The 11370-nt window shown below is 42.3% G+C and overlaps 1 protein-coding gene across 2 annotated transcripts in view; it reads right to left on the reverse strand.

Moving 5' to 3' along the window:
• Positions 1-773: 773 nt before the first annotated feature.
• Positions 774-11370, reverse strand: part of NUP214 (nucleoporin 214) — a 39792-nt gene continuing 29195 nt past the window's right edge. Inside the window, exons 30-36 of one of the 2 annotated variants that reach the window (XM_053962210.1) lie at positions 10520-10590; positions 9861-10014; positions 8425-8571; positions 7019-7190; positions 3569-3711; positions 2724-2748; positions 774-2043 (exon numbers count right to left, since the gene is read on the reverse strand). In XM_053962210.1, coding sequence (XP_053818185.1) covers positions 2010-2043; positions 2724-2748; positions 3569-3711; positions 7019-7190; positions 8425-8571; positions 9861-10014; positions 10520-10590 — 746 coding nt within the window. In that variant the 3' untranslated portion in view covers positions 774-2009. Of the gene's footprint in view, positions 2044-2723; positions 2749-3568; positions 3712-7018; positions 7191-8424; positions 8572-9860; positions 10018-10519; positions 10591-11370 lie in introns of both variants that reach the window. The other variant, XM_053962209.1, reaches the window with a different exon arrangement.

The following is an 11370-nucleotide window of genomic DNA, read 5'->3' on the forward strand; positions in this document are numbered from 1 at the left end:
GTAGTTCTAAAGGCACTTCACTTGCCAGGAGTTAAACAGGTACCAAGCAGCAGAGCAGGGACACCCCCAAACTGCTCCCATCATTCCAAAAGAGAAACTTCAAATGGCTCAGCCTGCCAACACCACATTCTTACCAAGCCAATCTTCTCCATAGCAAGAGGCTTCTGAGCTATCTGGGGGAGCACAGCTGATATGGCCTCTGAGGAGGTGTCACATGCCACAGCGAGGGGAGATTAATGCAAAGAATTTAAGGTCAATGGTTTGGGCCAGCTGCTATTTATAAAGAGGAAAGAAAGCACAACAGCAGTGTCACCTCTAGGCCTTAAGAAATGTTGTCTTGTCAAGAACACACTGGGAAGGGCATGCTTCAATCCATCTTGAGCTTTTCTTCACCTCCAGGCCAGCCAGTTTGGGAATATTCTCTCTGTCCCAGTGCTGTGGTCCTGGATCACCAGAACTCCCCCTCTTCCCCCGAAGGGACTGGGAGGGACCAAATCCCAAAAGTGCTGCCTCTAACATGACCCATGGCACACCAGGGTGTGAAACCCAGGGCATATGGAAAAGCCTTGGAGCCCATGGCCTTGCAGAGCCTCTCCACAGCTAAAAACAAGCCCTGCTTGTACACTGAATTGCCCACATTTCTTCATTTTTAAAGGAAACCTGCCTAATGTCATTCCCAGGTGCAGAGACAGGAAGGACTCCTGGCTCAGCAAGAACAGGATTAGGAAAACATTTTTAGGCTGATTTGAAAAAAACCCAATTTCTTCAGGAACTGCTGAAAAATATAAGTTTATAAGGGATATGAAAACAAGAAGTTATCAATTATTTACAATTCCCAAAACTGATCACATCCACCAAACCAGAAAATGTCACCTGTCATCCTATCATGTGATGGTAAAGAAGAAGAGAAAAAGAAACAATACATGTTTCTGCTGAAAACAGAAAATGCAGAACTCCCCAAAACATCCTAATAGGACCAAGAAGAAAAGCCCATTCAATCTTCATGGACACAGCTAACACAGGAGCTGCTATTTCAAATGTGTTATCCACAGAGCAACAAAACCTGATTGCATCATTTGGAGGTTTCATGGAGGTCAGATGCATTCAAATAGAAAAAGTGTTTGTCCAGAAGCCTTCGGGGCATTCTTTAAAACATTTGTTTAGTATGTTCAAGTATAAGCACATGAGAATTTCACAAATGATATTGACTAAAGCCAAAAGCTACAGGGAAAAAAAGCACAATTTCATCTCTGTTAGAAAAAAAAAAAAAAGTATCCAACTGTAGAATCCGACAACCAAAGTAAAAAAAAAAACAAAAAAAAAAAAAAAAGCAAAATCACTAATGGCTCTAGATGGAGGTCATGTGTCTGCTTCCAGGGCCAGAAGTTTTCCCCAGAACCTGAGCTCCATTTTTTGAGTTCTGTAAGATTTACAGAAAGGTAAAAATAGGAGAGCTTTTACTTCCCACCTCTTTGCTGAATGTTACTGCCATGGGAACGTGCTCTGCACGCTGCCAGCTTCTTCCCAGATAATTTCCTATTTCTCCACTAAGCCTCTGGCTCACACATGACTCAGTTTCAGCACTTCACTGAGATAAGCATGTGCCCCATCCTAGACTTAAAATTAGCAGGCCAAACCTCAGCCCCTTCTTCAGAGCCTGGGATAATCAGGCATTCTATTAATGAAAAATGTGCTGGTTTATGTCAGGAACCAACTGGAGCTACTCCCTTGTGTAGGCAAGGGATGGACAAGAGAAAGCTGAGCTCAGCATACATTCATCTCCTCTTGATGCAGGGAGATAATAAACCCTTCCACCACATAAAACATCAAGCCAGATAAAATAGTTTAATATAGAGTGAGAGCAAGTATTGCATAAAAATAAGCAAAATATTTTTCTTAAAAAAAAAAAAAAAAGTCTGAGAACTTGTATTTAGAAGAAAAGCTGGTTGAGTATTGATCATGTGGGTGACTCATGAATGCAGGAGCTACAGGAAAAGTTCAGGATGTTCCTAGCTTCTCCATCCACTAAATCCAGAGGAAGATCTGTGGAGCAAGATAAAAAGAAAACCACAGCAGTGAGTGCTAGAGCCTCTCTCAGGCAGCATTAATTCAGCAGATCTCTCAATCAAACCTCCAGTCTCCCTAGTACCAGGAGCTTTTTATGAGAACACTCAAGTATTTCCAGCCTCTTTTACCTGAGCTTGCAGCAACATGCACTGACTAGATATAATTGTGCTTATTCTAGAGGCTGCCATCTGCAGAGATCCATGTTCTCACTATCTGACAGGGAAACAAAGTTTAAGAAACTTGCTGGAAGGGATCCAGCCAGGCAGAGGCAGAGCAGATGACAGAGTTAACCTTTAACTGTAAATCATCATCTCACTTCAGCCACAAAAGTACCAATTGATTTCATTCCTTGTTTCAACCTGATAAATGGAGCAGACTCCTGATTCACACACACAGCTTGAGCACACACATCCTGTCCTTGAGTGGTGGAGAAGGAGCACGATCCAAGTGGAAGTTTTCTCTTAAGAGACAGGTAAACCTCACTGGAAAGCTCACATCCAGAGCCTGGACCTTGACCTCTGCAGCATTACCAAAATGGAAATCAGAACTAGTATTTAAATGCTATTTTCAGAGTTTGCTCTTGTAAACCATTCCACTCTTTATTCTGATTCAATTCCTATTTTTAAGGAAGAGTTAAGACACAAAATGGTACTTACGTGTTAGGTGATCCAAAACCAAACCCTGAAAGAAAAGCAAGATAGAAAAATAGTTGGTAAAAGGGAAAATGAATGCGTAGGATTTGTAGTAAATGTCCCTTCCCACACACAGATTGAAAAATATTTCTTTCCTGCCTTAGGCCAGGAGAAAAGCGATGGGCAAACAATGAAAGTCAAATCTCCATCTACAAGAGATGTGACTTGCCTGGCTCCTAAGAGGGCTTGGCTTTCACTGCTCATCAGCCAGGTCATTCATTAGCAGCCCTGCAGACAATGTGCCTGCTTTGCTCCTCTCTCCCTGAGCTGCTTTCTGGAGGTGGTTTGTGCTTAATGCAGACCCCTGGTGTCAGGCAGCCACCAGGGAACGTGGCCTTGCACGGGCTCTGCTCGCAGCCCTGGCTAAATCACTGTGGCTTCACTGAACTGCAGCAGACAAACATGTGGCTGTTGGTGTTCCAGCTCAGTTTTTCAGTGCATATTCCTCTAACACTAAGTACTTACAGCACTGATACCCAAGCACATGGTACTGAACAAATATTCCTTATTTCTCAGTATTTTCCTTTGAGGAGAACGAGCAAGTCCACAAAAGGGGTGAAAAGCAATAATCAGATGAGGTGTGCAGAGCAGTAGTGATGTGCTGGCATTGCACACAGCAGATCAGTGATGGAATTAGGAGCTGAAGCCTGAGAAGGTGCTATACCCCACCCTGCACCTCAGTTCTCCTGGACATGGTGCCTTCCCTACAGCACCGGGCAGATTTTTGGCAGGGAGCTGAGGAGTCCCACCCAATTTCCAGGGAAAACCAGAGACATGGGGGCTGTTAGGGTGATTTTAGCCTCTCCTACCTCCTCCACCTGTCCCAAAAGCTGAGAATCCACTGCTCTGTGTTCCAAAGCCTGTGCCCTGTTGGGACAGGGAGCCAAACGTGGGCGTGTTCTGGTTTGCCAAGGTGCCAAATGATGCTGTGTTGTTACTGGTACCACCAAACCTGCAGGTTTTAAAGAGAAAATCTGAGTTTGCAAACATCTTCTCACTTACACTGGAAGTTTGTCCCCATACCCAGGATAACAGTGCACTCCTTAAATGAGGATACATCAAAGGGTGAAACCAGCTGATGTGAATAATTGTTCATTTTGGAAAGAGATTTCCTGCTTTGGGAGACTGTTGTACATAGAAAGGTCCCATTCTTGACACACACCACACAAATATGTTCATGTTTATACTGAGTATGTTTTCAAGTGCTTGGAAATACCAACTTCAGCCATCAAATGGACTATTTGAATTCACCCCTGTGTGAAGCATCATTTCACTTCACAGGGCAGCAAACACAGAATTGGTGTGAGCTGCTCAAAGCCAGAGCACAAAGCAGAGTCAGATATAGAACCCAGATTCCCAGATTTCAGAGGGTACCTTCCCCATTGCACAGAGAAATGTGCAGATTTCTCAATTCCTTTCTCTCCCCATTTTGAACCACATAAGGTTTCAGTGCCTCCCTGAAGATCTGCACCAACCTGGCACTTCTCCCACCATCTCTAACTAATCACTTCCCTAATTGCCTTTGGGGACTGAAATAAGAAACACTTTTATATATGGAAATGTGTCTTTCTCCACCCACTCTGTCCAACCAGGCAGCACAAAGCTCTCAGTGTGACACACTAACGAGACCATGACATGCAGTATGTTTCTCTGCCCTTCCTTCCATTCTGAATATAAGAAATGTTCTCAAAGAAGGACCTTCAAGTTTAACTTAAACTGGGCAAAATACAGACACAAGATTTCCAAATTACAAGCTCTGCAAGTGCACAACAATCCTAAATCCCAGCAGCAGCCTGAGCAGAGCTGGACATGTCACAGTGTGCCAGCTCTGCCAGGCTGTGCCTCACACAAACTCCTGTCATTTCTCACTTAAAACACAACCTGACAGCACGTTAACCCACCTCTCCATCCATCCACATCTAGGAGACTTAAAAAACCCCAAAACACAGACCTACATCAAAAGCTATCTCTCCAGACAAAAGACAGCCCTGGTAGCAATGTGACAAGCAATTCACCTGGCAAAGGACATCACCTCTCCTCTCCCAGACACTGCCAAGTGTGCACACTGCTTCCACAGGCAGCAGCAGATACCAGGGGCAGTTCAGTGACTCTGCACCTCTGGTCCTGCTTTGGCTTCTCACCTCTGTACTTGCAGGCAGCACTCAGAACCACAAAATGTGCTTTTCTCAAGAAAAGCAGAACAGGTATATTTTTAGTTTTGTTAAAAAGAAGCAAGATTGGCTGATGTGTTTAGAACAAGAGGTTTTAGAGTGCTCCATCTTCTCAGGACTGTGCTACAACACACAAATCCTGTCTATCTTGTGTAAGGAAGAGGAGGTAAAAATAGTGACAAGAAAACTTGTGGTTCAAACTGCTCCTTTCAGCTGCAATCAGAAGAGGCCTGTTGGAAAGGCTACACAGAGTTTATGTAAGAAACAGCTTAATATGAAAATTTTTTCCAGACACATGAAAGACGTGAAATGCAGTCATTGCCTGGTAACAATTTAATCCAACCTATCTTGCCCAGACTTTCAGGTCTTTTGTAAAGCTGCTGTGCAAAGCACAACTGAGATGCACTTGAGGTTAGTTTATAAAAGCAAAACATTATTTGCCCACCAACAGTTGGAACTGCAGGCTCTGAAGAAGTGTAGTGGTTTCTATTTCTGACACCCCCATAATTTATTGAGTGATGCAGATTTTTCAGAATTGAAGCAGTATGAATCACATGTATTTAAGTCAGCAGAGTATTCTCAGGAACTTGGAGCTAATACAACACCATGTACTTGCAAGTGACTTCTTTGGAACTGGGATTTTTAAAGTTTCACTTCAAGAGAAAGGCAAAAAGGAAGTCCTGCACAGATGCTACACTATACTGCAGAATTAAACTATTGCTTAACATTTTGTGGTGAGATTTGGATTTTTGTAAAGCTGCCTGGGAATTCTGCACACTCCTTTAAAGTTTTAAAAATCAACATCCTCAGCAAACTCTGAAAATATCAGAGTCTGTACCTTTCTAGTAGAGAAAAAATTGTCAAAGCTTCCTACAAGTTAAGTCACTGAATTATCTTTCTTGAGTCTGCAGACTGCTTATGCAAGACCTCTTTTCCATCAACATGCTGCTTGTTCTGAGTCCCATTTTATCTTTAAACTCTCCATGTTGTCACTAAGCAGATCCAGTCTGAGTACAAAATCCTGCAGCACAATGGCTGGATGTCGTAACTGAACAAACTAGCAGTTGATTTAAGCCAAGTCATCCCTACAAACACATCCTTCTTTTGAGATTTAATTAAGTTGCCTGTATTTTCACCCTTTCCAAAGGGACTCCTCAATCTGCTGCACATTCTGGACAGCAGGAGCACCTGGCTGAAGCCTGTTCCAGCTCAGGGGTACCTGCCCACAGGGAATTAACAAATCACACTTCTGGATGTCCCCTGTGCCTTATTAAAGGCAGTTCCTCCTGAAACCAGACTAAGAGACAAACACTTGTGAAATATATAAACACCAAGATTGGGGAGACATCCGGTTTCCTCTCCTCACTGGAAGTTTTTCTCTTTTTAATTGGCTCTGTTCAGTCTGACTGTAACTGCAGGACATGAAGGAGTGTTGCTGGCTGGTAGCACAATGCTGAAGAACTGCATTTGCTGCCTCCTGCAGAAGCTGCTTGGCAAGGTTTGGAATTTTGTATTTGATGAACAAAGCAAGGAATGATGTGCTGTCTGCTCTGGTGCCAAGCACAGGCTTAGGGGACACAGGAACAGGTGAAAACAATCAGGGAGGGATAAATATAAAGAGCTCTGGGAGCACAGACCGTTTCAAGTGCCTCATCCCACAGGTGAGAGAACAGCCTGAATTCTCATTAGCATTTCTAGCCCGAATCTAATCAGAGGATAAAGTGTCTGGACAGAGTAACAGATAACAATAATTGTTATTTTCTTTGCTAGGCATAGTTTGTAGTCCTAGGTTTGCACTCATTAAATGCACACAGAGAAAATACCCCTGCATTTCCTCACAGAGTTGCAAGCTGACATCTCAAAAGCTAAAGATTCAACACAGGAGTTACCAGCATTAAAATGATCACACTCATTCTTCCCTTTGGGGTGCGAGTTTTAGTTTTATACCTTAATTGGTTTTGTCTTTTAAACAATCAAACCAAGGACACTTCAAGCTTACCAGTCAATGACAGAACACATTCTTCATGTAAAAGCAGAGGTAACCAAGCATAACCTTGTCATGCAAGAAGGTTGTTTTCCCTGGCTTACCCAAATCCTCCAGCGCTGGCTGCTGCCGTCCCCTCGCCGAACACTTTGCCTCCCGTTGAGCCCAGAGGGCTTGAAAAGGTTGGGGCTGAACCGAATGCTGGCACCCCTCCAAACCCAGGGGATCCCCCAAAAGTGGGAGGGCTGCCAAACACTGGAGCAGCACCGAAGCCACCTGAGCAAAACAGAGGCAAAAAAGGGGACAAGAATATCACATAAACAATAATGCAGAGAGAGAAAACAAAGAGCAGCTTTCCAGGTAGATAATGTTCATCCTATCATAGGGACACCAATTTATAGAAATAATTCCAATCTGCAGGGTGTTTTGTTGCAAGAGAGATGGGTCAGAGAAGTGCCTGAATGCATGAAAGAAAACTGCAACTGGCTAGTCTCCCCCATCTCTTAAGATCAGAGAGTAGATGCAAACTTGGGGTTTAGGTGCTTCAGTGATGCAAAGATTTGGGAGGTAGGGTATGATCTAATCCTGGTTTAAGTGGTGGAAACTAAAATGGAAGGATTAAATGCCAGGTCAGTGGAACTGCCTGCAGGGAATTGAGAACTTATCTCTGCTCTTGGCAATTTCTGTTCAGGGGTTAGCTGCCTCCTGCAGCTCTGAATGCATTTCTACCCAGATGATTTCTTTCTATGTTCATCTGCTGATATTATTGGCTTGTTTCACCATGGAACATGAAGGACACCTGCTCTTTTATTTGACCAGGGATAAGGATGGGATACCACTGTACATTTTAATACCCAGGGTGAAATTCCAGTCCATGCCAAGGTAATGGATACTGTTTGGCTGTAAACACAAAAGGTCTGGAAAAAAAATAAATGCTAGGGCTGAATTATTTAAAGGCAGATCAGATATTTTGTTACCTCTATCTCTAGGAAGTTAAGAGCATTTATCCCAGGGGCTGAAGCTTTGGTCAGCAAACACTCTCTTTAGCAATGAATATTAACATGTTTCACTTTCCTTTTTCCACTATTTTAAGTAGTGAAATGGGGATAAAAGAGGTTACAAAACCCAGAGCAAACTTTGTAAGGTAATAGTCCAAGGAAGTATCTAAAATAGGAAAAATTTATTCAGTTCCATGTTCTGTACTCTTGACTCTACAGAACATAAAACCAGAACTAAATTACACAGCTCTCAGCTCTTAAATTGCAACGGGAATTTTTGGAATGAACACCTGAGGATTTGAGGTGGTTATTGGATGCTGCATAAGAGAGAGTAAAATTCTGCCTTGGACCCACCAGTTAAAGCTCCATTCACTCAGCCATTATTTTTCATTTATTGTTCAGAGACAATTCTTGTCCATGCACCGAGTCCAGGCTGTGGACAGCTAAGTGGTAGAACAGCAAATATCTCCCAGACAGTGAGAGCTGCCCTAGTGGGTGCATTCCCAAAGTACCTGCTTTGTTTGGACTGGAGAACCCAAAGCCTTGGGAGGCCACACTTCCACCACCAGAGCTGAAAGTGCCCGTAGGCTTCTGCTCTCCAAAGGAGCTGCCAAAGCCAAAAGTCTTTGCTCCGCTGTTTCCAAATAAGCTTGAAGAATCTGGGGAGATGAAGAATATTTATAAACAGCCAATACTCAGAGCAGACAATATTCTACACTGCACTTCATTAGCTGAAGCAGGAGAAGGGAAAATTACTTTTTTTCCACAACCCCCAAGCACACAATGAACATCAGGCTGAAAACAACACAGGCAGAAGCCAAGTTTTCCCTAATTCCTACAGGACTTTGTAGTTGCACCAAGATCCATTCTGGATTTGATAGACCACTAACAACCCTTTACTGCTGCAATCTAGTAAATCACCAAGAGGGATAATTTGTTTAGATGCATCCTGTGCCCCAGTCAGTAAAAGACAATTCCTCAAGTGAGAAATCCCCAGACAACACAAATATCAGCACACCACAAATTAAGTGTTCTCAGCTCTTTTGGCAATGCTCAGTATTTCTACACAAAATTATCTAACAGGACCTTAAAGCAGGAGCCAAACTTTTCCAGCCTTACTGAGAAATAACTCATTTTTTCATCCTTCATAAGCCTACAGGGAGTTTTTGCAACTAGAGGCAGGACACAGAACAACCAAAGCTTTTCTCTGGTGAACCATCTGTTTTGTTTCATCACAAACCCCAGAACTGCATTAAATGATTAAATTAGCAAGGTTAGAAAACTGACCTCAACCATTAATCCCAATGGGTCATTAAAGATGTAATAAAATAAATGGATTTTCTCTCTTAGGGCTTGAAGTGCTACTTCTAACCACTTGCAGCACTAATTTTACAGCTTTGCTTTGTTTCCCACCTTTCACGTTCAGCCACTGCTTCCCCTTCTTTGTGCTTTCTACCTGCCTATCCATATGTCACAGCAAATTTTGATAAAGTACCTTGCACGTGCTGCATAAAGATATTAATATTTAGGCAGAGGTTAATAAACATTCTCTCCCTCACATATTGATTCTTTGCAATTTTTACAGTCTTAGGGCGATGAGAGATGATCAAAGCTTTCTAACTTCCAACTAAGTTGGAGGCAGAAATTCAGTGACAAGAATTTTGAGTATTTAATTTTAAGGAAGGATTTAGACAAGAATTCTCTACAGAATATAGATATTATTCACACTTCTTGCATCTGCTTGTTTGTTTCAATGGCTTCCCTACTTGTTTTCCATAAACCTAGAAGAAAAATTCTGGATTACGCATCACACATACTCTGGTTACTCCCTCAAAGCCTTTCATATTAACACACAATTTACGCAAAAACAATCAGCAGAAAAGCAGATGGGCTCACAAAAGCAGATGGAAATCACAGCACATTTTGTATTCTTGTTTTGTTCACTTACTCTGGGAAGCTGTGGATCCAAATCCTCCACTGGAGGAACTGAAGGGATTCTTATTGGCTGCATCCTGGCTTGGCTTTCCTCCCAAACCACTGAAGAAGCCCCCACCTCTCCCACCACTTCCAGTTCCAAACAAGCTTCCAGTGGAAGAAGATGGCTGCTAGAACACAAAAAGGACAAAAAAAGGGATTTAAGCAAAGTCAAAGCAGCACAGGTTCCCACCAATGCTGTTCTGCCTGGGCCTTTTCTCTGGATGTCTGAAGGGGCTGACAAAGCAGCCAGCAATCACCTTCTGAAATAGAATGCCATGAAATTTTATTTAAGTCTGTCTTAAATCTTGTCCACAGCACAGAATAATGCCTTTGAGACTTGCCCTACACTTGCCCTACTTTCCACTTAGCATAGAATAAAGGCAGGAGACTTACTGCATCTATCTTATCTTGCATGTGATAAAATGTTTGTGCCTCCATACCCCCTGGGGTATTCATGCAGATGCTCTGGTGCTTACCACAACAGCAAATATCTCCAGTACAGACTAGGACACATTTTATTTAACACATCAAACACTGTGTTTTTTAAAAATATATCAGAAATAGGGAACCCTGACCAAGTCCCCCACATGTAACAGCCCTTTGTTTCTACGAAAAGCCATAAATACTTGCCTGGCCAAAGACAGTGCCTCCAGTATTTGCTGCTTGCCCAAACACAGAACCTGTGTTACTAGAACCAAAACCTAAGAGAAAAAAGAAAAAATCAACCACCAAAACTATTACCACAGTGTAAGACATTCAGGGAGGTGACACTAGACCAGGACAGGATCAGGACAGGTCTTCCATGCCAAAACACGAGGATACAAATGATGTTACCAAACATATCTAGGCTGGACAAATACAAAGCATGTGCAAACACACACAAAATAAATTACATTGAAAGTTTATGTGAAAGTCATTCTCATTCTCTCTTTGGCCAACTTAAATATAGACAATAGAAGGCCTTTTCACCTGTGGAATTGTTGCTAACACTAAGAGAATTGGATTTCTGTTAAAATGGCTACAATAATACTGCAAGTCGTGCACAAGCACTGGAGCATTCTGATTGCCCCTGTGTAAAGAAGATCTGAGCTTTGTTACCTGAAGACTCCTGTTAAAGATAATGAAATGTTTTGATTAAAAAAAGAACTCCCCTTTCCATTTCCCACTTCACTTAAATGTGCCTTTTGTAATAAAACTTGCATCTCTATAATTAGGAACACCTTTCTCGAGCAGAGTTCACTTCCCACAATTTAACTATTCTCTGCTACTGTAGTTAAAATGAGCAAGCAGTTGCCTGCAGTGCCATCATTTTTAATTAAATGAACCTAATTAGTTTTTCTTCCTTGGAAATACATGCTCTCCATTATTACTATGCATGTGTCACTTTTCCCTGGGAGCTCTCTGAAGATTGTACAGAAAAACCTTTGGAAAAGCCCCAACAATATACTGAGCATGTGGAGAACAAAAAGGGACTGACCAAG

The sequence above is a fragment of the Vidua chalybeata genome, chromosome 21, assembly GCF_026979565.1.
Source record: "Vidua chalybeata isolate OUT-0048 chromosome 21, bVidCha1 merged haplotype, whole genome shotgun sequence".
NCBI classification, from domain to species: domain Eukaryota; kingdom Metazoa; phylum Chordata; class Aves; order Passeriformes; family Viduidae; genus Vidua; species Vidua chalybeata.